At 45.4% G+C, this 24,782-nt stretch overlaps 2 protein-coding genes across 11 annotated transcripts in view; one reads left to right on the top strand and one right to left on the bottom strand.

Moving 5' to 3' along the window:
* LOC105676454 (far upstream element-binding protein 2-like) overlaps positions 1 to 24,782 on the bottom strand; it is a 293,337-nt gene that overhangs the window by 90,287 nt on the left and 178,268 nt on the right. For 7 of the 9 annotated variants that reach the window (XR_010889222.1, XR_010889221.1, XM_067351674.1 and 4 more), the window contains 2 exons: positions 16,126 to 16,374; positions 5,367 to 5,405 (listed from right to left, as the gene is read on the bottom strand). Coding sequence is in view for 6 of the 9 variants with exons in the window: in XM_067351674.1 (XP_067207775.1) it covers positions 5,367 to 5,405; positions 16,126 to 16,370 (284 nt within the window). In the remaining 3 variants the exon portion in view is untranslated. Of the gene's footprint in view, positions 1 to 5,366; positions 5,406 to 15,163; positions 16,034 to 16,125; positions 16,375 to 22,008; positions 22,415 to 24,782 lie in introns of those variants that run through there. The other 2 variants (XM_067351677.1, XR_001101389.2) reach the window with 2 other exon arrangements.
* The window catches only part of Cph (Chronophage), a 35,348-nt gene continuing 33,716 nt past the window's right edge, over positions 23,151 to 24,782 (top strand). For both annotated transcript variants that reach the window (XM_067351667.1, XM_012374339.2), the window contains exon 1: positions 23,151 to 24,176. Coding sequence is in view for 1 of the 2 variants with exons in the window: in XM_012374339.2 (XP_012229762.2) it covers positions 24,140 to 24,176 (37 nt within the window). In the remaining variant the exon portion in view is untranslated. The remainder of the gene's footprint in view (positions 24,177 to 24,782) is intronic.

Genomic DNA, 24,782 nt, shown 5'->3' on the forward strand with positions numbered 1-24,782 from the left:
AAAAATTTTAGAACTGGAGGATGAAATTTTAGAAATTGATTTTCATCAATTTAGAGCTATCTCTTTTTAAAGATTCCTTAGAAATACAGACAAACCAGCAGTTTTCGATTTATAAATTGAAATATGTTAAAATATGTAGATATTCTGAATGTCTAAAGAGATAGCAAAAACTTTGTTTATCGACAATGTACAATATTTGGTCTTAATTCACGTTTGGCAATAAATAATCAAGACACAACTTTATTATAAAATTGCCGAATAATGACTAACTTTTCATAATAAATATTTTCAAGTAGAAGAGCTAACAAAAAACAATTATCTTGCCGTGAGTTATTTAATCCATTAAGTCCTCATAATTTGAAATCTTTTGTGTTTCACCACGACTGTCCTGGTCAATTGAAATAGCGAAGGGGAAGAAAAAAAAGGAGCGAAGTATCGCCGCAGCCACGAGTGGTTTCATCTCGTCTGTTTGCTTTGGTCGGCGGTATTCCGGTAGCGGCTCCGAAAGAAGGTAACAACCAGCACATAAAGCCGGAACGTGAGAGAAAAAGAGGGAATCGGTGGGGGGTTGGTTAGCGTGGCCGATCGATCAGCATTGGCGGTTTTTGCGCTACCCATATGTCATAGTCGGCCCGGGCCGAGAACATGCCGTGGCATAGAGAGCCCAGCTTGAGCTCTCTCTCTCTCTCTCTTTCTCTCTATTCATTCATGATATGTGGCGGAAATTTCGGTGGGTGGCCGTCGCCACGAAACCGACCGGCAGTGCCATCATAATCGCACGCACGCATCGCGTCGCGTTAGCTTCTCTCCCCTCTCGCTTCACTATCCGCCCCTTGCGGGGATAGCACTTTCACGCGATTCTTTTTTCCCGAAATTATTCACTCGGCGCGATTGCGCCCGTCCGATCGCATCGGCTGATTAGCAAAAAAATTGGGTCGACTGATAACCGCAAATTGTCCGCAACAAGGTCTTTTTTTTCTTTTTTCACGTATTTGGAATTTTGTATCTCTTTCGCATTGAGTGTCCTCGCCGAGCGAGATTTGGATTAAACGATAAAACCTGTGGATATTCATGAATATTGCAAAGGTACGTTGCAAACAGACCGACTAATCCCAACGCGGGACAAAAGAATATCTTAATGACTTAAAACGTCGGTTGAATTTTACATCGCGACAGCATCCGCATCGGCTATACTTACATAACGATTGACACGCATCTTCAATCTCTTTGTCGTCCCGATCTCGCGATCGTACCCGGTAATCACCCGGTGACGCGCGCGACCCGCGAATCGCTCTGCCCGTCAAGCTAATATATAAAGGTAACGAGGTCATCGGCACGAGATCGAGAGCCAGCGCGATCTCGAATTCGGCATCGGGACAATGGCTAGAGAGCGCGGGGGAGACGCGAGGAGGAAGCGCGAGACGACGACGACGACGACGAAGACGAAAGGAAGACGTCGGGATAGAGAAGGATGAAAAGAAGAATGAAAGAAAACGAGAGAGAAGGAGACGGACGGGGCAAAAATGAGGAGGGGGGCGGGGGGAGGGGGGGGGCGAGATGGTACGTGGGTGCAGCGGTGCTAGAAAGTGTCCCAGACCGAGAGGAGAAAAAAGAGTCCGGGTCAGTTTGAATAATTTTGACCACACCTCTCGTCAAAGCGATACACGAGCGTATGAATACATACATTTAAATGCGCCCCGACACCCGGGAAAGTATTGTCCGAAATTTTTAAGCGGCTCCGCGCGCGCGGCGAGGAGCCGCGAGAGCGGGAGAGCCGTTGACGTCGTCTCGTTCGCCGTCGGAGCGCCCGCGTCCCCGGGTGACCGATATTTCTCGGGCTCTCCTCATCACGAAAACACACCTGACTGCCTCGACAATTTTTTCCGCCCTGTCGTGCGGCCTTCTTTCCGCGCGCCCTCCGCCGTCTCTCGCCGGTTTCCCGAAACATGCAAATTTATGCACGGCGAGGAGAGGGAAAAACCACGGAGGATGCCGTCTCATCGTCGAAACCGGAAAACCCAAGCGCTGGGTCTTCGAGGTATGCGCGCGGGGTTTTCATTAAGCCCGTTGTGGAACGTTGAGGAAGATGTTGGCTGGGTGAGAAATCGCGGTGCCGCGGCGTCGCGTTCTCGACGTAACAAGTGAAATTAGATGCATTCTTCTTATTTGCACCTTTCTATACTTCGAATATTTAGAACGAAATGAGTACGTACTCGCACAGGGAAATCGAAGAGCGAGAAAAACGTAGAAAAGAACAGATTTAAATTAAATCAACGATACAAATAATAATACATATTAATATGTATTAACAATCACGTGCACGCTAAAAAGCTACCGTGCGATATCACAGGCAGTTCACAATGAAGCTGTGCCACACAAACCATTTTTTTTTTTTTTATTCTACTGCGAGACATTTACGAGCGACAAAATATTGCAACGGCTTTCTGCGCGAATCGTCGTACTTCGAGTATTCGTAACAGAGGCGGCACCGACAAATTTTTATCCTGCGGTATGATTTCAAGGGATTACGAGGCCGTTCGTCCGTGTACCGTTAAGAACAGGCTTACGATTAGCCTTCTCCCGCAATTTGAATATAGATTCGCAGGAAGAGACCAAGAGAATGAAAGAGAAAAAGTAGACAAAGAAAGAAGTCGGCAGGGAGTCATATGATTCCTCGTACGCCGGTATTTATATAGGTACTCGGGTACAATATCGATTGTGCGAAAGATCATCGTGTGCAGAATAGAACGCCGTATCGAGGATGCTAATCGACTTACGAGCTAATAATAATGCTAATTATATTACGCGAGAATTGATAATTCGATAACATTAAACGTTAATGTTGCAAAAATTTCGTCATAATTAGACATGTAAATATTTATATAAAGCTATCATTCGAACAGTAATCAAATTTGAAATGCAATCACCACTCAAATATGAAGAATCATGTACTCTTGAAAATTTCAAGCGCACATTATATATTACATTCGAATCAATCGATTATCTGCTTAATCTGAAACTGAATTATTGTGAATATTTTTATTACTGAAATCTTAGTCGTTGAAATTTATTTTACTTGCAATTTAATTATTCTAATCATGGATTCTTATTGTAAAACTAGTTGGAAAACTCGGAATATTCGAAAATATCGAAAATTCTGAATTCGCTTTACAGTAGTTTGAATGTAGTTGTGAGTTTGGCGATATTAGCGCAATTTTCCCGTCGCGATTTGCGACGAGGACGGTGCAGACGTAGCGTTTCTGGCACCTTTTGCCTGCCCATGCATTCCGATTGGTGGGTGTGAATCGGTGGCATGTACCTGGGCAAGTCCAACATCGCGTGATACATCGATTCGCGGTGTCCAATGAAGGAGAAACTATGGTTACATGGAAAAATATGAGAATTCTCGAGCAGATGCGAGGCGTGCAGAAATAAAGAGGTGGCGATAACATAACTGCTGACGTAACAATAAATAGGTCAGCTGGTTTGATCGTGCGTAATGAACATGAAGCAAGAAACATATTGTTTCAATTTCAGAGCGTCACAGCTTTTAAGTTAAAAATTCCCAACATTTTATTTTCTCTGATGAATTTTGTGCGGACATTATTTGATATTGTGTTCAATAAAAATATCGATTAAATTAAATATTGCAGTTTTTTTAAATAAAAATAATTAATCCTAAATTCTCTTTTAAAGAAAGATCGACTCCTAAGGCATGTATTCCGTACAATGCATAAGGTGACGTGTGCAATTAGTTATTGCGGCGAATGGAAATGTTCTCCAGAAGAGGAACATTTAAACCGATGTTGAAGATCACTTCGGTCTCGTAAATGCGACATAAACCACGCGTATAGCGTGGCGCGCGCTTAGCGTTTCTGGCACCTTATGACCGTTTGCGTATTCCGATTGGTGGGTGTGAATCTATGGCATGTACGTGGGTATGGCCACTGGTACGTTAAAGTTCGCCCGTTGCATCTGCTCGCAGTGAAACCGATGGACAACAAGAAGAAAGAGGGAAGTTCATCGCGCTCAGAGAACTCTCGAGACGCAAAGATTGATATTCAATAAATAAATATGTAAATTAACAAATTAACACAAAGACAAATAGCGTTAATACGTCGAAAATAATTTTAAAAATATATACATATATATTGCAAACCAGTTGATATAAAAAATTAATTTACATGCTTGACACATTGCTGTAGAGAAATGAAAAAAGATACAACATTTAATCATCAAAATACTATTTTTTGCATATAAATAAAATTTAAAACACCCGAACAATATATGGAAATAAAAAATACAAAATTATAGGGCTGACTCATGTGGAATTCAACGAAAGCCGGATGGAAACGGAAAGCGAACGGTGTGCTCGTGTCTTTTTCATGATGACAAGGGGATTTTCGTAACGGGCACGGTCCCGCTAAGACGGATTCGTTGAACGTGTCGTGGATCGAGCAAGACAGCACCAGTCCTATTTGCATTATACGCGAGATCTTCCGATTCATCGCGTCAATCACATTCGCGGAAAAAATGTTATTAGCATAGACGAGCTTGTGCTTGAACGCGCGTACGAGTATGACACGCGTTCCGACTGTTTCGTAACGTTGTTTTGAATCCATGTAATTTCTCAAATTTACATATGCTTTTGTGCAGCATGGCACTACAACAAATATGTCGAAAAAGTCTTCACCAAGAACCATGATTAGGAAAATTTTCTTGTACAAATAAAAATACGTATTTTTACAGAGGTGTTTCATCACCTTCTCTTGAATTTTATTTTGATCGGATTGGAAAAATAATAGAGCGATTAGATTGAGAACAAATATCATGCTACAAAAATTTAATGTAAGACGAAAGTAGAAATTAGCGTAAAAAATTTACTTTATCTGCAATTAAATACAATACTCGAATATTTTTATCTCGTTATTCAAAGATTCTCAGTTTTAGGTATCGCCGTATCAGATTTCTTCATTCGAATGACCCGATTATTCGCCATACGGTGCAATATTGGATCTAAATCATTTCGTACGTATGAATAAGAAATCTCTCCCGAAAAAGTACACGAAGGAAATGAGAAAATTGAAACCTTCCATACGATTAACTTATTTCGATAAACTTTCACCTAAACTTCTATAGACGTGCCGAGACAAATGCCAAACCAGCCGTGTGCATACCGTGATATTTTCGGTATGAGTCTCATATCGACCTTACTGTCGCACAGAAAAGAGCGAGTCGACGACTATGCGAAATATATTATATATTGTATAATCAGATTCACGAACGTGATCTTATTCATTTATTATGCTGACACTCTGTTGATATCATTGTCAAGGGATTAATAAAAAAAAAATTAAAGCACTTACCCAGCAGCCAAATCGCCATATTCCACGCAGAAGACGTATCTGAAACAATAATTCACATTGCGAATTAAAACAAAATACAAGAATCGAACTGCTGGACAAATATCTGTTATATCTCTTAAAGCTGGATGAAAATTTTCCAAGTGAAAAATAGAAGAACGAATATTGTTCCTTCTGTAATTGAGTCATCCTCTCTCGAGCTTAAAGTTCCGAAGACATTTAGAGAGACTAGCGCGCGGCATACGCTATTCGTCGGCGGGTTTGGCGCTCGGCTTCACGACGCATATTTTCGGTGCGTCTGTTATTTTGACTTTTACGGCCGCAGGCCCCGGAGAACATTATCGGTGACATTTGTCCGCGCCGGACAAAACATGTCCGGTAGGATGACCCTAACGCCGCGCCTTTTGTCGAGCGAAAGGCACCCAGCCGACCCGGCGTGTCTTTGTCATTATATAACGCCATTGTGGCCGCACTTGCCCGGCGTAGAAGTCGACTATGCCTCTGCATATTATTAAAATGACGATGATTGTCATTTTTGTCCCCTCGCCCCCTCATCCCCACCGCCGCTCGAGAGTGAGCCACCAGCCCTCCCGCCGTCCGCCGCCTCCTCGCCCAACCTCTCCGCTCTGCGCCCGGCCACGGACACTTATACACACATATCTCCGTTCGTGGGCCCTTGTATCTCTCTCTCTCTCTCTCTCTTGCTCTCCTCGTTCGCGAAGACGGGGAAAGAACTCAGAAATTCCTTCTCGTTCCGTTTACTCTCTTCTTTCTCTTGGTCCCGCTCATCGTCGCACGCGCGCGCGCGCGCGCGCGTGTCAGAGCCTTGGCTTACTCCTACGTTCCTCTCGGCGTGTCACTCTCCCTCGCTGCGCCTCTCACTCCCTCGACCAACAATTCCTCTCTATCTAGCCAAAGGTTTCGCGCCGGTCCCCTATCTTCGTCCCGCCGCATCTTTCAGCGCGTGCAGAGGAAGGCCCGTCGCTGCGCGCCTCTGTTCGCCGACCGTACGCGTACAAGAGGCAACAATAATCGTAACTTTCGTTGGCGATGATGCACAAAACGATTGGCTGTTACAAACGACCGGAGCGAATCGACCGCGAACGCACGCCGAGCGGCCTCGCGAATCACGTTTCATTCAATTTCTCGAAGCGTGAGGCAAATTTTCTCGAAGAATTCAATAAACGTTGATAATATTCGAAGTGTTTAGATCAAGTTGATTTGTGAACACGCGTTGTTTTATTTCCACTCAATTTCGCGTAAAATATATACAAAGTAAAAAATAAGTTCGTCATACATGCTATGTATTTAAAAAAAAAAGTAGTTACACGCAAATAAGGTCTGAACAATTCGGCGATAACTTTTAAACAAATATAAAATTTTTCCAGTTAATTTCAGTACAGCTGTGTACTGATTTGCGCCTCGTGTACGAAGAAACGAAGATTATTTTCGCGTTACGAGCGCACTCGCGTGAAAAAGACAGACGAGCGGTAATACACTCTTGATAAAAGGAACATTTGTCGAATGCAAATACGCGTCCTTAATAGCCGCCGGCCCGCTGATGATTCGTCGTCCCCCGAACGGTCGACGGAAACTCATTGATAGCGGGCCGGGACGCCGTGACGCAACTCCACGATTCTTTCGACGTGGACGTCCTCCATCGGCTCCTCGGTAAATTCGATACACCTGTGTGCCAATTGTTTTGACATGTGTCCCCATTGTACGGTCTCTCCGGGCGCGGGACACGGAGACGCAGACACATATTCAGGCGGCGAGGACCCATTCGACCTCTTCGCGCGTCACAACGCGTCACTATGCGGGTCGTACAGTCCAAGATTGAAAAAAAAAACAACAAAGGTAAAAAGACGGGGAGATAGAGAGAGAGAGAGGGAGAGAGAGAGAGAAGAAGAGACGAGGACAGGGGCCCCCTTTTCGATCGTCATTGAAGCAGAAAAGGAGAAAGAATCGCAACGGGGTTCGAAAATGGGCGAGTCGGCGACGGACGATTCAATTTTTTGATTAGGCCGTGCGTATAACGGTGCCCGGTACCGAATTTCTCGACCTTGCTCACGGCATCAGCGACGATTTGGCAATACCCTATCTGCGGCATCGCGCGTCGTAGACGCCCGTGTGTGCGCGGGCCGCGCAGGTCGTCGTTCCCTCGCGTGTCCCCCTGCGCGATCACGAGAGAAGGCGCGGGCGCGATCTTTTTGGGCGCGTCCGCCGCGACGACGCTGCGGGGACAGGATATAGGTTGTGCGAGCGCGGCGGAGAAAGTTATGGCTTTTCTATTGTCTCGCGCGGGTGCTTCGACCTGGCCGATGGCCGCTGTTGAATTAAGCGCCGCGAGGATGTGCCCCGTCTTTATTCGAGCGAGGCGCGCGTATAATGATATACCTCGGTGTTAAAAGGTCGTTAAAAACTGCTCCGCGCTCAATTATACCTTCGTTCGGGTGTAAGTTTATGATAGAAAAATTGCGGATAATTGAGGGGCCTTCCGGAAAAAGCGACACGCACAGGTAGAAATAAAGAAGTTTTCTTAATTTGGTTAATGGATCCCTCTCGCGAGTAATATTTTAACATAAATTGTTACACTTAACGCGTGTGTTGTGCTTCTCAAAATTTCTCAATCACGTTATTCAGACGTCTTCAATTGTTGTAACTCAATTAGCATTTAAAGCGTAACAGCTTATTGCGCTTCAAGATCTTCTTTCATTATCTCTCTAGATAAGAACTGGTCTCAAAGAGTTTCTATCAGTATGCATAATCAAAGTGATAACACTTGAAGCATTTACATTCGTCAGTGTTGACATAGCAGAGTAATCAACGGCAGTTTTCGACACGCAAACCCGCTTAATGTTTTTCTCACTTTTTGTTCACTCACTTAATGTTTTTCTCACGCGAACACGTATAATCACGCGCGCATCTCGGATTTGATCGATCGCCAGTTCTTTTCTCGAGTGGCTACTATTACAGCGCAGGTCGTTCCCCGAATCGACCGGTGTCCTCCTTTTTTGCTGCCACGACTGTACAGGTGGTCAGTTGCCCCGACGAGGCCCGCATCGTATGGGACAGGTGAGGGCCACCGAGATAAATTCGATCTGACCCTCATGACCGGAGGTTACATTAAAACGCGTAATTATGCAAATCTCCGGTGTAAAGTCTCCGGCAAAAAGAAGGTCGCGCGGTGAACGCAATTGCGCGAAATTGCGAAGAAGTGTAGATTGTCTCGAAGCGGGGCAAACTGGGACGATATTTTTAAATCTTACATGCTAAGTTCAAGTTGCTGAGATATTTAACCTCGGGAACAGAACGCACGCGCGGAAAGGGAAGAGCGGCGAAATGCTATCGAGATAAAACGGGCCTAAAATTGGGTTGTAAAATAAGTAAGAGCTGGAAATTTGGCGTACGGCTTATGTAACGCTACGCGTGAATTTTCGCAGAACGATGTGAAAGCGCAGCGTTCCGAGAGAGGAGGTTCCGTTTGGATAAACTCGTGAATGTACTCGAAACAAAACCGAGCGGCAGCTAGAATAACACGCGCGTAAAGATGCACGCGGGTCAGATAAAGACGGCGGATAAGGAAAAGGGCCGAGACGATCGGGACGCGGGTACAATACGTCCGCTGGATGCAAGAAGACTGGCAAACCTGCGCGGGCACGAAAGAGAGGGAGAGAGAGAGAGAGAGAGAACGGGCCGGCGAACGATCCTAATCTCTCACGGGCCGGGGCCACGGCCGAAAATTCAATTAAACTTTTGATATACGGGCGAGGAGCGCCGGTACACCGTGCGCGGCTGTGTAAACGAAAATTTCGCAAGCTTCACGTACTTTCCTTGGCCGATTCGACCGCCCGGTGGGATCATCCGCAGACGCGCGTTGCCGGTCGACTCCTAAAACGATTAAGCCGCGGCGAGTCGCTCGCCGAGGGCACCCATTTTGACCTAAACATTCACTTCAGCTGAGTCCAGCTTTTCTGAATTTCCGTCCCTCGGGCGGTGCCCTAATCTATAGACGGAGCCGGAAGAGGGCTAATAGAGATTTCTTTCGAGATGAAGAAACAGAAAGATGTGAAATTATTTTTGAACGACGGGAAAGATATGAAGTAAATAAAATTCGGAATAATTAAATAATAAGATAAAAGATATATAAGTAAAAAATAAGAACTAAATTGTATAATACTTCAGATTTTCTACTTTTATCCGTAGTGGCCATTTCTTTTGCTCCTATTATTCTTGTTGCGTATTATCCTTCTCAGTAGGATATTGGCTACAGGCGAACTTCGGACAAGGCAGGAGAAATGTGGAATTAGGAAGATGCGACGTCACCGGGAAATTTATCTCGCGTGATTTGCCGGATCTGGAGTTACTGCAATGTTCTGGACGCCCGGGGCGCCGAGCCGCTTCCGTCGCAAGGATATCGCCGATTGTCTCCTCGTTCTTTTCGATTTTTTTCCCTCTCCTTTGTCGGAGAACGCGCGGGGGGGAGAGAGAGCGTGATTTGTGCAGGGAGCATGGGGGATTTTTTTTCACCGTCGCTTATTCGGATCTGGGGTTCAATTCTAAATTGAGATCGCGTGTTTAGGATGCGGAGGATTATGGGAAGGAAGAGGATTAACGAGAAAGAGAGAGATGTCGGAAAGGACATTGGACTGTTGATGATAATTTATTCGGGTTGCACGATTCCTTCATACGGCCGGTTTATCTTTAATTACAGAAATATTATCGAATTTCATCATTACGAGATTGTATCAAATTTGATTCGTCGATAAATATCCATTTGACTTTTTCTACTCAATATCGATTATGATTAAATAGACAATTTGGACAATAGATAATTTTTTGAAGATGATTAAATCTTTGGATACTGCAAGTATAAATTAATATAATATACAATATTCCGTCTAATAATTTAACATGTTTTCCAAACTTTTTATCAGTTTACAATTATAAATTTGCTTTCCTTATGTATACAAAATATTAATCGTGCGTACTTTTTCCGAAAGTCTCCGTTTGTCGCAGTGATTGCAGTTTCGGAAATGGAAAGAAGCGGGCGCTAGGACATCTATTTTTATTTAACTCACGACGTAACTGTCCAGCTGCGAGCCTGTTCGCGGTCCGATCGTGCGAGGAATGCCACGAATCGCTTTTCAGCCGAGAAAAGGCAGGGTGTTCGCGATGTTTAGTTCCGGGCCCTAAAGAAAAAAAAAACATCGGACTGGCCGATCCAAGGAAACCGGTCATAATCAGAATCGGCGGAATTGCTGAAATGTGGTGCGCACGTTGAATGAGAAATGCGTTCGTCATCCCTGTTGGGGACTCCGTCGCGTCGCGGAGCGCTTTCTCGGACGAATCGTCCATCATAGGCAAATATGACAAGCGGGCAGCGCCCCCCACAAAAGGAGATCGGCACCGTGAAAAATCTGGCAGAACTGACGCTGCAGATTCGGACCTATCTCGCAATCGACAGGGCCTGTGAGGTAAGAGACGAGAATCCGTCTGAAGGAAAGCAGCTTGAGGAGAAAGAGCGAAGAAGGCCCTTTTTCAACATGTGCGTGCGTGTGTGTGTGTGTGTGTGCACTCTCTTTCGGAACGATGCGATGCAACCGGACGCCTCCCGAATCGCTGCATGCCGTTAAATCATTTACGATCTCTGCTCGAAATAGACACTATTCCTGTTAAAGCGTAAACTCATGAGGTAAGAATATTATCAGAGAAAATGTTTACAATATGTCATAACACCGTTGTACACCGCTCTTCATCATAATGTCCTATAATTATATGAAACCTTTTATTATTATTATGAAATTCTATTAACGATAAATAATAATAAATCGCAATAGAAAAAATCTTGCGTTGAACAACACAAAATATCTTCGTCCGTGCCAAATTAATTATAGGCGATTCGATAAATTCGATATAAGTTTTGAGATCACGCGAACGCGAAGCAACAACGTCCGATCGAGGACGACACTGAATATTTGAAATTGTCGACGAGAGAGAACTCTTGGAGAGGAGGGAATTATTTTTTCCGTTTTGCCAGCTATTTTTGCACAGTCTTGCGCCCAAGGAGTTACTGACCTCTGGCCAGTCTGCGGTACAGCGAATCGCCTATTTTTAAACGCACGAAAAATGCATAGCCTCCCTTCCGAAAGAAGTCGAGGAAACGGAATAAGAGAGAACAAACGAACGAACGAATTTTATTAACACCGGCGAGAAGGGGAAAGAGGCCAGGGGAAAAGCGGAGAAAAGAGAGAGGAGGTTGTTTTGTCCGTCGTCGATGTTCTTGACAATATTTATTTCCGAAATGATCACGTGTCTTGGTCAAGAAAACTTTCTGGTCTCAAGTGCTTTACGAATACCGTAAAATCCCTTCTTCAAGGAGGTGTCCGATATCCATCCTGACGACTGGCGCTTCGAACGTTGCGACAAAACAGGAACGTGGAAAAAATACGAGTAGCAGACGCGCGCTCGAAAAGTGCGCACGTATAATCGTAAAATCGTGCAATCGTATGCCACTCTCAGATTTTTAAGGCACTTCTCAACTTTTCTTGTCAAATTAAACTTGTCTTTTAGCGAACCGCTTATTCACTTTTTTAAATATAGCAACGCATTGGTATCTTGTCGAATATGTAAAAAATAAAAATTTTCTTGACAACCAACAAGCATTTACAAATAAAAAATAATAATTGCCATGGTGTTGTGTAATATTTATATGAACATGAGCGATTTAATTGCTTAGCCGCTGGCGGAGTGAAAAGTCGTCGGCAACCTCTTTGAAAGAATCTCCGGAAACGACCGGCGGGACTGACCGATCTACCTGTTCAGGTGCATCTAGGGATTCCGGTGGCTCGCCAATTTAAAAGTAATTTTCTCGAATCCTTTTAGAAAAGAGGCCAGTCAAATCACAGTCTTCCCACGGTTGGTCAGCTGGCCTGCGTCCAGAAGCGACGATCTTCGCTCTATCCGCCCCTCTCGTTTGGCTCTCTTCTACTTTTCTCTATCCTCTTTTTTTTTAATATGAATTCCGATTTTTCTACCTGGGATCTACCTTGAGTTATCCGAGATTCAAGATAGCACGCAAGATCTTTTTTACTGTTACGCGAAAAGATTCACGCGCGTGATACGAAACGAGTGCCTTGCCATCTTCGTGGAGTCCTAACACAAAACTCTCGTAACCTTTTAAAGTAACTTTCCTATAACAAAAGATTAACATTTGAGTTATTTAACTCAATTGCGCTAATTACCAATAGCGCTTTTAAACTTGAAACCAAATATTCAGATATGTCTTTACGACAACGGCTTTACGGTCGGATTTGACACGATGTAATTCGATTATAAAATAAGAATTAACAACAAAATGTCTCATAAAATCGCAAATCGTGCGATACGACAGAATTTTGAAGAAACTGAGTTACATAAAAAAAAAAAAAAAAAAAAAACGATAGACATAGAAATCACACAGCTGTGCGGAGTCAATTTTTCGAAAATTGACGCGGCTCGTCACCGGAGACGCGCTAATGCGAGATCTGGATATCAAGAGCGATCGAGCCGCCAAAGTAAAGAAGAAAGAAAGCACGATCGTATAATCGATCTCGATGAATGGCCGAAATTCGATCAAAGGGGCGATCAAAGAGGCCACATTGGACGACGAAGGACAGGGTCCTCACTCGGGAAAATTTTCAAGAACACACGTGGTTCGCGTCGCCCCCGGCGCCCCCCTCCTTCTCCTACTTTTTTTTTGCTCGGATCACTTTTTATATACCTCCTCCCTTTTTTCGGGGCCCTAGGATTTTTTTCTTACCCCTTGGCCGGCCATCTGCCGCTACGGAAGGGGCGGCCAAGATGCAGGATCCACAGGGAGGGGTTAGACCAGAGAAGAGGAAGGAGGATGCGCGCACGGTGAGACGGCAGACGAGAGATGATCCATCGTGGAGCGAAGGATGCGCCGGGCAGAGAGAGAGAGAGAGAGAGAGGAAGACGGATGGAGAACAGAGAGGAGATCGAGGGAACCCATCATCCGGGGGTAATGGCTTAAGGCCCAGTTTAAGATCTCAGCTAGTAGTTCTATGTCTGCGGGATGAGATTCACATCCACGAGAATCGATTCGATGATGCAGCCTGCGGCTGAAAATTGTTTCACGAAAAGAATGGCGGAACGACCAATGCATGAATAATACTCGACTAATAAAAACGCATTTTCCATAACGCAGCTTAAGTGAAACTAGTGCAGATGGAGAACGCTTTTTATGCGATATAGTAAAATTATAGATTATTATGTCAGGAGCTACCGATTAGATCGTAATAAGTATATGAATGATTATAGGGAACTAATGGCGCGCTTAATTGAATTAATGACGCGCTATTTACTGCGATACTTCATTTGTATCGTCGCAGATTGCACGACGCGCTCTTGAAAAAAGAAAAAAAAAAGAAAAATGATCTTCAACCGCAACTGATTTTATCAAATGACAGTTCTTCAGTTTTATCTTACTTAATCGCTCGAACAATTATTACTCGGTTTTTTCTAATATGAAATGATGACTTTGCAATATCGATGTTTACAGCCGGTCCCACCGTTCGAGCAAGGGCAATTTGGACTTCACGCGAAACACCTTTTCTTATGACGGTGCCGTTATCCCGAAATAGAAACTTTTTTAAGTCAGCGCCACGCCAACTGCAGTCCGTTCTCACGAACGGAAGAGGCGCGCGGCCGTGCGCTTTCCCGAAATCTTTCTAGCGGCGAGCCTGTCATCGGGCACCGATACACCAACCATCGGGCACTCCATCGTCGATCCGCCGTGGTGCGCATGTGGACGCGGGCTAACAACCTAGCAGTATTTCAGTTTTTTTTTTTTTTCACTCCCCTCCCGAAAATCGTTTTTTGCACCTTCCTCCGCCGAGAGGAATCTGTGCCATTCGGGGTACCGTAAGGGTCGTTTTCCCCTTCCCCTTTCGCCTATTTTCTTTTGCCTCCCCCCTCCCCCTTGTTCCCGCCGTTTTTCTCCTCGTCGTCACAAGGTGTTTCCGTCCTGTAGCAGTTCCGGCGCCCTAACCCCCCCCCCCCTCCTTCCCTTCTTCGCGGACTCCTAGGAGAAGGAGATGAAAAAACACCCGGGGGCACCCTCTCGATGGAGGCTCCCACCACCCCGTCGTTTGCGCCGCGTGTAGAACCGTGATAGAAGAGGAATGCACCTAGAGCGGCACTGGCGCGACGGTGCGTTACCCCCGACAGGAGTGCAGGATGTTTTTTTCCGGTGGCACTGTGCACCGCGGTGGGCCGTGCGAAAGCGGCGCGGTGAGAATTTTTTTATGCAAAAATGGACATGGGAAAAAATGAGAGTCCATCGAACGTCGGCGGCGTGTGGCAGATGCGCGGACAGGACGATCGGAAATACTTTGATAATTATCGTACACGAGATTGCCGAGCCAGCTCGCTTTAAGGCGAGCAATGTTGTCATAATAATTGTGGATTTCGTCTCTCGTAGTTCTAAATCGTGCCGAATTCGACGAAGCGAATAAATATGTGTGCAGATTATAAAAGCCTTATAGATATTTTCTTAAAAGATAAATAATTGTGATCTATATGTTAAACATATAAATGTGACTTCTTAAACGTCATTTCCGGCTCTTGGAAAAATAGACGACGGAAATTGATTATTACTGCTTCGAGATAGTATAAGAATAAAATTAGAAAATTTGATACAAAATCATTATATTAAATCCGTTTTCAACCGGAAACGATTATGAATGTTATAGTACTAGATCATTGTTTCGTTATACATTCAAGTAAAAGTGCATTCGATATCATTCGAAATTTTCATGCATAAATAATTGATTTCTGTAATAAAACTGAAAATAGATGGGGTTCTAATTTGTTTAATCATTTCACATTGACAGACAGCAATTGTATGGATCTCATTAATTCTGAAGAAACTAGAATGGGTTCACTTCCAGAATGTAACGTGACCCACTTCATCGTCTGTGGTGACGGAAATTAGATTAACTGAAAGTTAAATTAAAATTTTCAAATCTGAATTCTCTGAGCAATTTTGCAAATAGTTATAATTGTCTTGTAAATAATTACAACACATATACAATATTTATCGAATTTATAAGGCGATATAAATAGAAATTTATTTTGTCAGATATATAATTGATATTAAGAGAAATTTATGAGCCTTCTTTAATTTATGTGACATCTCGAATATGTCAAATATATTGAAAATATCTTTTTCTCTTCAACTATTTTTAAAATTAATTCTCTTTCTAATTCATGTTTGACTTGTTATGAAAACTATTAATAACTTATTATTAAAAAATTAACAATTATACTTTTTATGAATGCATATTTGATGACCTTATTATTTTTCAATACGTTTGCTGTTTAACTGTTCGTTTTGAGCGAGATAAATAGATTATTTTCTTTCGCGCTCTTTCCTTTTTTTTCGCTTTTTTCCTACGGTTTCGTTGTTTCCTATTGTCCTGATTTAGTGCACCGTTAAATCATCGATGGCGACCGACTCGTTCTCGGGCGTGGAAAAGTGTCCCGTGAGATCTTTGAAAATGCGAAATTCTGCGCAACGTTAATCATTCGCGTGAATCCTACGGGTACATCGATGTGCACATATCGATACATATCAATCCGAAAGTTTTTCGCCAAGCAAACTCTTACTAAAGAAAATAAACAAACTCAAGCAAATGCGGGTTTTTCAGAGCTTAAAAATTGATATATTATCAATTCTGTTTACTAGATGCTGTCTTACCTCAACGGTTTTTCTTGTTCCTTGGATGGTTCTTCTTGAATAACGATCATTTTAACTTCAGATTTTTCTTGAAGTTGTTTTATGGTTTCCCGTCCTTTGCCAATTATCAGATCAACTTTACGATCTGGAATATTGATCTCGACAAATCCAGGATGTCCCATCATTCTGCCACTGCCGCCACTCATTTTCACATCATCGATTCCTCTGCTTCTTTGATTTACTATTGACAATACAAGCTCCTTCATCCAACTGAAACACAAAGAATAAATGCACATTATTTCCTCGGCTAAATTGTTTCACGTCTCAAAAGATTTCATCAATAATTATAATACGTAATTATACGTACAATATACGTATGCATATGCATAAATTATATATATATATATATAGAGTGCAACAAGATCAATGGTCGGTTGGTTCGATGACCTCCGAAGCTCGCCAGTTTACGCGGCGCGGCGCGGCGCCGTCGACGATTGTCAAAAATTTGCTTCGCGGCTAGTCTGGGGATATCCGGTTACGAGAGCCCTTCCAGAAATATCCCGCGGTCGGAAGAAAAACGATAATGCAACGTGGGGTGGTCGATTTCCCGTACGTGCATGCCGATGGAGACTTTCCGGGAAAAACGAGCCGCGCTGTTCCCTCGCGGCTGTACGCAAGACCGGGGCCAACCCTTGCAAGTCCAAAACTTCTAAACACCCTTGGCAAGGGGTCCGTCCTCCAGTTATATTTGGTAACTGTCTCTTCTCGAGCACACACATGCCGCAGTGGCGTAGCCACGAATGGACACGTGGTCAATTACTTCTTTTAAAGTTTTGGTCATCGAAAACATAAAGTTTGAATCATCGCATATGATCGATATAAATAATTGAGAAATAAAATTATTATTCTCGTGATCTAAATTGTATATAAAAAAAAAATGTTACATGAATTTGCTTAATTTATGTTCAAAAATTTATGCTTGAAAATTTATGCTGAGAGAATGTGACGTTAAATTTTTGGCATTGAAGCATAAAATGTGGGACTAGTTTTACGCTGATAAACAGTTCTTGAAGATTGTATTGAAAATGTTACATTTTACTTTGAACTCGTGTCTGGTGTAGGAATTTTCAAAGATAGCTCGGTAGGCTGCAGTGCGGTTTCGGGTGACCCCTTGACCATCTCTGGTCACCGATACGATTACCAGCGTCGGCGCGCAGCCGCTTTGGGGATCGTTTTGCTTTTATCGCCGAACCTCTTCGTCCCTCTTTCGCGATGGCTTTCAAGGGGGACCAAAGAGCAAGCTACGATGAGCGGGGAGGGGACGATAAACTCCCACGAAGTGGTGGACGCGGGCAACGGGAGCGCGGCCGAAACCATCGGACCTCCTCCTTGCCGCCGTCATGGTCGTCGTCGTTGTTGTCGTCGTCGTCGTCGCCGCCGCCGTCGTCGTCGTCGTCGTCGTCGTCGGTGCGAGACACATGTGCACGTCGCCGAGTCGCCAGACAGATCTTTTTTGTCCCGATGTAAAAATAATCTTTAAAACCCCGAACAGGATGCGTTGTTAGGGCAGAGATCACGAGTAGAGGGGGGGGGGGGGGGGCCGGGCGGAGGAGGAGGATAGCGCGCGGGCATCGTCACCAAGACGGTCCACGCAGTCACGGTTTTTTCACCCTTTGGACGGCCCGTCTTTCTGTAACGGGTGTCCGAAATTAACGTCCTGCGACACGGAGGGTCCCCGCCAGCTCGCGCCCGCGCTTGGCTCGTCTCTTCGTTCCGGAGGATGCGTTCGACCGCATCTGTCGGAAATGCGGCTCGGCCTCATGATCGTCAAGTGAGCTCCGCAAAACATTCCACTCCGGACGAAAAAGAATCGATAAGAAATTGTTGAATATCAGAAATAAGCTGCATCATACTTTTCTCTACGTCGAGAAATATTTATCGCGAGCGATTAAGGCGAAGGATACTGCAACCAGAGCGGCATTTGTCATACACTCGGCAAAGAATTAGCTGAAAAGACGTGACATCTCGCAACTGTGTTGCATTGTGCTATCGCAGATCACCCGGTGGTCGTATCGGCGACACACTTCGCCGGGCGCGTGACAAGTACATTATCGCGACCTATTGGCATTGTTTGACTTAACTAGACATACGCATCAATGTACGAGGGACACGTGTCCTCGCGTACAGCAAAACCGATTCAGACGGCAGAAAACGCAACAATTCACAATGTCGCGAGTAATCTTCCGCGGAAAATAAATAAATGAAAGGAATCAATGGGAATTTGTCTTGCCAAATTGAATTTCCGATCTTCGAAATTGGATATCAATTTTAAAAGTTCAAACGTAATATCAATTTTTTCCATTAATTAAAGAACCATTTTAATCTCTGCTATATAGTAACATTCGATTAAACATTATTCAAAAATATTATAATTTTTATATATCTGACTAATATATGTCTAATAATAATATTATTTCATTATACAGTTGATAAAATATAATAGAATTTTAGCATTATTTTATACAACATTCTCCTTTATAGCGTTTACATATTTCAATTTTTATCATAACTTCAATATTATAATAAAACGAATTGCAGCGAACAGGAAGAAGTTAGGTTTTCAAAGATGATACTTTTCCAGATTCACATTCTCCTGAAACTCAACTTTTCGATGCCTTTTCTATTTTCCTGCGGGCACCTATTTTCCTGTGAGTCACGGAAGAGAAGCGCCTTGTCGAAGAACCGTGCCGTCTGCGCGAGGAAGAGGAGAGTCGTAGAAACACGCGAGAGACCTGAGACACAGAGCGCGGAAAAAATTCTATGAACTTGCGGTCGTCTGGAATACAGTGGCCCCGCGGTAATGAATGTGGGAGTTTCACACGGGTCAACGGATCGCTGCCTTTTCTAGGGATACGCGCGAGGTGCTCTTAGAGTGCACTCTCTCCCTCCTGCCCCCCCCCCCCCTCCTCCCCCACGCGCTCGCCGGCTGCCAGTGGAAGACGAGTCAAAGCGTATCCTAGCGTGTGTGCACGTAATAAACCGCTTGATAACTTATGCATTCCGAACGGGCGATACTATCTATCTAGCGCTGCCGTAAATAAGATATACAAACTGGATGCGGCGTACATATATAAATTTGCGAGCGCGTCGGATAAATGCGCGCGGACGCGACGCCCGCGAGAGGCGTTGCTAAATTGCGCGTCGAAAACTTTCTTCCCGCGATCCGGATTCGTTAATTCACCCGCTACGGATGCACCGAGGAAGACATTCCCCACTTACACTGCAACGGATATATGTCTGTTCAGTGTATCGAGCGAATTAGCGTTCACGGTTTTATATATATATATATATATATGTATATATGCGATTATACGCAATACTTTATCACAATTTCGTTCCGAGAATACACCTGTCACGAACTTAACAAGTTCAAGAAAATTTCGGATCGATGATGGCGAATTACTCCTGAAAACAATTTGCCGCAAAATTATTGCCGGAGAGATCTCAACAGAGGCAAAAAAAAAAAAAAAAAACACCGTAAATTCAATCCAGCGCTCCTATAGATCCCTCGCCAACTGACATTTAGACGAGCGTCGTAAAGAATACGAGTTAAACTTCGACCGCGAAACACTTCGCCGAGTTTAAATTTGCGCCGTCGATTTGCGTGCCGCGCACCCATTGCCCTTTGCCGGGAAGACATTAGCTATTTTCCGCGCTGCATACATTCGATAATGACGGTAATAGCAATCAATTCTCCCGAATGCTGATGTGAGAGATTAATATCGATTAAGCATGATGCCGCAATGGTCGTACAACGCTCGACAAACGAAGACATCAAATTCAAAAATTTAGCACTGCGATTCCTGACTCTTGGAAGCCTCCGAAGCCTCTTTGTCGCTGTCAAAAAAGATGGCGAAAATATCTCGTCAAATTATTTAGAACTGCAACTTGAGCTACTTTTGCTCGCGGTCAGTCAAACTGTCACATTTACTATTTCTATTTCCTTCTGTTTTTCTTTTCACAATCACACGGATTTCAATATTCTTTTATTATATTTCGTCAATAAATAGTTCAGATAATTTGATGCTAAATACAGAATTCACAAAGTCAGTCGAAAAATAGATTAACCGCTCGTCCTCTTGAAATCTTTCTCGTCCTTTCCTAGATTGGCCGGCCGAGATATGCCGGCCAGGCCTACAAAACACTGTCCAGGAGTCGCTCGGGCCCAGATAATTTTTTCGGGATTGTTAAAAGTCACTTCAGAGACGCCTCCCCGAAGAACAGACCGAGGACAGGCCACGTCTCTCAGGCCTGGGAAGCATTTTCGGCGTCCTTTTCTCTCTTCTCTCTCTCTCTCTCTCTCTCCCGCTTCACTTCACCACTCGAGGAAAGTAGGAAAGAGACCGCCCTCTACTCGGTGGAAAATTAAAGGGCGCACCGTATCGCGAAGTCCGTCACTGCGGACCGGAGATGAGAGAGAAAGAGAGAGAGAAAGACGCGACGTCGCATATACGTAATACGCAAGATACACGAATACGCGTATACGTATGGCGCGAGCTTCCTTTGAAACTTGCGAACTTCCTATCGCGACCTGCCGCGTCTCTTTGTAGACGGATGAACGTCTCGGATCCAGGATAATGCGAAGCTCTTCGCCACGTCCGTGTCTCTTTCCATTCCGTTTCCCTTTTCCTTTCTCTCTCTCTCTCTCTCTCTCTCTCTTTCACTTTTCTCCGCTCGTCCCCTATCGCTGTTTCTCTCCTTATCCAGGCCATTCGCCTGGTCGCAGGATCGAGATCCTCCGGCGAATAATCCCGACGTGGAAAGATCCGCGTCGCGGATATCGATCCCACAAGTAGAATGAGGGGGTTTTAGTCGCGGAATAATTAATGTGAGAGAGCAGGTACTCCTGTGTGCTCCTCCGCACATCGCTTTCTCTGCGATTCGACGTTACGTGTTTACGGCGAGATCGAGGGACGACGAGAGCGTGCATTGCTCTGTTGGCGCGATCGGTCCGTAAATCTGGCTGCGACCCGTGCACTTAGCACCATCGCGTCGCGATGCGGCGTGCTGCCTTTTTTCATTCTAAGTTACATGGTCTTGTAATGAAGCGATAATGGTGCAAGAACTAAAGTGAAAGCGAAGTGATTTCGGAAACTTTGCATTCGAACACCGTGAAAGTATTTGAATTTATCGTCGTGCATCATTTAATTATGTCTGAATTTCCCGGATCTTTTCCAGACCGATCTCTCGTTTGCGTTTTAACAAATGTAAGAAATAATTTATACGTCGTGCAGGCGTATCTTAACAAAAGTTTTATTAGTCCCGATATATTAATCATCATCTTTCGTCACGTCTCAGTCTGCTATTAATACATGCACATATTGTAATAATGCTTATATAATTAAATTTTCAAGCATTGCGGTTTTGAAATAACATAATTTAAAAGGCTCTTATATATGCATATACGCATATAATTATCTTTTAGACGTATAAATAGAATATAGCTAAATTTGCAATTTCCAAAAAGTTTCTTACAGTCAGTAAAAGTAACTTGAGGCAATTTGTCACGCGCGACGGAATACTGCTACAGAAACTCATCGCCAGTGTAACGAGTGCGGCAACGATCAGCAATGAAAACTTGGCATCGCTCCAAGCAACATTAATACGTTTGGGAATTACCGCGGTAACTTAAACGCCTGGTCAGCGTTAATCGCGTCGACACTGTGAAAGTTGCACTCTGTCTTGCCATGCTTTTCGCAAAAAGCGTTTCGCCGTTTATATTCTGTGTGCATCGTGGATGGACGAAAGGAGTGGAGAAAGATCGTTGAAAAGAAAGAAACAATGAAAAGTTCGATACAAATATCACCTCAACGTATGTTTAACACTTTTTTTCCCTCCGTGTACCTTATATACAATGCAGATTTTCTCGCGCCGGATGTAAAACCGTTGGCTCCTCGCGTCCGTTGGAGCCGGAAAAATCGTATCCGCCGCGTTCGCGTCGCGGCGCGAAGGAAGGAAGGGTTGCGTTTTGGAAAAAGCGCGCCTTTCCCCTACCACCCGCCGCGCAGAAGATACCCGCGAGAGAAGACGCCGTCTCCCTCTTCGCGGTTATCTCTCGCGCGACAAGGACGGCCGACGTCGACGCCAATGTCGGTGAAGCGAGAGGAGGCGGGAGAGAGAGGAGCGGATCTGGAAGGCCGACGATGGACGAGGAGAGACGAGCGTGCGGGCGTGTATGCGCGGCTCTGTACGTGCACGCGGCCACAGCGAGCTGCGCGAGTAGGAGGGAGAGAGAGCGAGCGCGAAGGGGGGAAAGCGAGAGGGGGGGGGGGGGCGGCGTAGAAAGGGAGCGCGACGAAGGGAAGGAGAGCGGGCGACAGAGGGAGGGAGAGAGAGAGAGAGAAAGGAGAGGGGAAGCGTATGTACCCCCACCACGGGGGGTGAAAACTACCCCGAGAACGCGTGGGGTGTCCGGCCTCGACGCCGAGGCGAACCGAGCGCGTCCGAAGTGAGCGCAGTGCCCGACACACACCAGGTCCCGCACGGCACGACTAGAGGCGCGCACAGTCCGGCACAGTCCACTCGGCGATACGACCCATGCTGGACCGTCGTCGCTCTGGTCCACGCCGGCATCAGGCATCCAGCACCCGCGCCGTCAGCAGGCCGCACCAGACAACAACATCACTCCGCCGAGGCCGCACGTCGACGAGGACGTGTTGTTGTCGCACATCGACGTCGCGTCACCGTGATCGCGCGTGGTCCAGAGACCGCGGGTGCACCACGCCGACTGCCGGCAATTAAAAATATAAAAACACAAAACGAAGAGGAAGAGAGAGAGAGAGAAGGAAAAAGAGAGGGAGAGAGAGCGAGAGAGAGAGAGAGAGAGGAAGAAAGACGTCGAAGGATCCGAGGATATACCGCCGGACGACGACCGTCTGGGAGTTTCGGTTCATCGAACTCGCGTGAAACATCGCGCCGCGGACTTTGCGGGACACTCGCGGCGCGACGCTTTTGGACACTTGTTTATATTTTTCTTTTTTTTTGCCCCCCTCCCCCCCCCCTCCTCCCTCTGTCTTCGGCGAGAAAAACAAAGTGACAGTAGTGAGCGAGCGATCAACGTAGAAGTAATAATTCGACAGCGCGAAGTACCGTGAATTCCCGTGTCGGAAGAAGCAAGTGAGAACTCTGTGTGAACTCTGTTGACCGCGGCGAGAGAGACACGCTTATGCCGCCGAACGTCAGTTTCGGCGATTGCCGCAGGTAGATCTCGGCCGGCGGCGAGTCGACACGGCGCACACAACACACGGCGACTGCTGTCAATCGCGAAGGTGCCGCCGTTCCCGCCAGACGAGCACGTCGTCCCCGGCACCTGTGCGCGCGGACGTACCCGCTGTTCCGGTCGGACGATCGGCTCTCGTTATCAATCGGGCACTTGTAATCGGCGCGCTTGTCGTTCGCAGGGTCGCCGGTGGTCATATGTCGCGCGTATTCCTCGCGGTGGTGAGCGCGGCGCGGCCGCGGAGAGACGCGGCTGACGAGTAACATGAGGACCGACACTAGTTGATACCGGAAGAAGTGTCGAGATCGCGGTGTCCAGGTGCGCGAGACGTATTAACGCGGCCAAGGGAAGAGCGCGCGGAGTCGCGGTAGGAAGGGACAGGACACGGCGTGTCCTTGGAAGAGGAAAGGAGGTGAGAACAGTGCCTCGGTACCCCGAGAAATCGGATGAACTCTCTCGCGGAGGGCGAGAACGCGCGGCGGAGGTGAGAGGGAGGAGGGCGGAAGCGTGACGACGGCCGAGATCGGGTCCTTTGTCCTGTTGTTCTGCCACCGACGTGCGCTCGTCGCTTCCTCCTTCCTCATCTCGTCCCCGCGAGTGTGATCCAGGAGTCCGAAGAGAACAACGATCGGCCCTCGATCGCGGCAGCAACGATCAAGAGACGAGCGCCCTTTTCCGTCCTGGACGTCCGGAGCTGAGGTTCGTTCTTCGAGAAACAGTGTTACGTGACGAGAGTCAAAGATCGCGAACGCCACCATGAGGATCAAAATGCCCGCGGTCAGGATCGCGCAAGGTGAGTGACGATACAGGCAAAAAAAAAAAAGAAAAAAAAACTACATTCTTACGACTCGTATCGCTCTCGCCCGTCGGCCGACACGAGTTTGACCATTCCTGATGTTTACATTCCTACTCCGATATCATTTTTTGACGACAACGTCGAGAGATAACGTTTCACGCGTTAGAAATCATCGGTCACTTCGCGAATGAATTCTATCACTCTGAATTTAATTGATCGATGCGTAATATGCTCGTGCGCGCATTGCGACGGACGGTGTAAAAGCCGAAGGCACGCTTTGCGATTAGGCACACGCCGAATGCGTGATATTTGTCACACGTCACGAAGGCGATGCGCTCGAAAGTATGGAACGGCAATTTCCTGTGTTTGTAAACGCGTTCATTATATCACGCGAATAAAGCAATGCGCGAAATATTTATTAAAATCATAAAATCTTGTGATAATGTTTCTTACCTTATAATATTAATCGCCCTTTATCGTAAACGTCAAGTGACTTAATCTAATCACTTTGATATTTTTTCTTTCCCTTTAGATCTGGTTCTTTTATATGTCAGTTTCTTTAATATTGAAACAAGATATCTTGCAAATATTACATAATTAAAT

This window comes from Linepithema humile, chromosome 3, assembly GCF_040581485.1.
Source record: "Linepithema humile isolate Giens D197 chromosome 3, Lhum_UNIL_v1.0, whole genome shotgun sequence".
Classification (NCBI taxonomy): Eukaryota; Metazoa; Arthropoda; class Insecta; order Hymenoptera; family Formicidae; genus Linepithema; species Linepithema humile.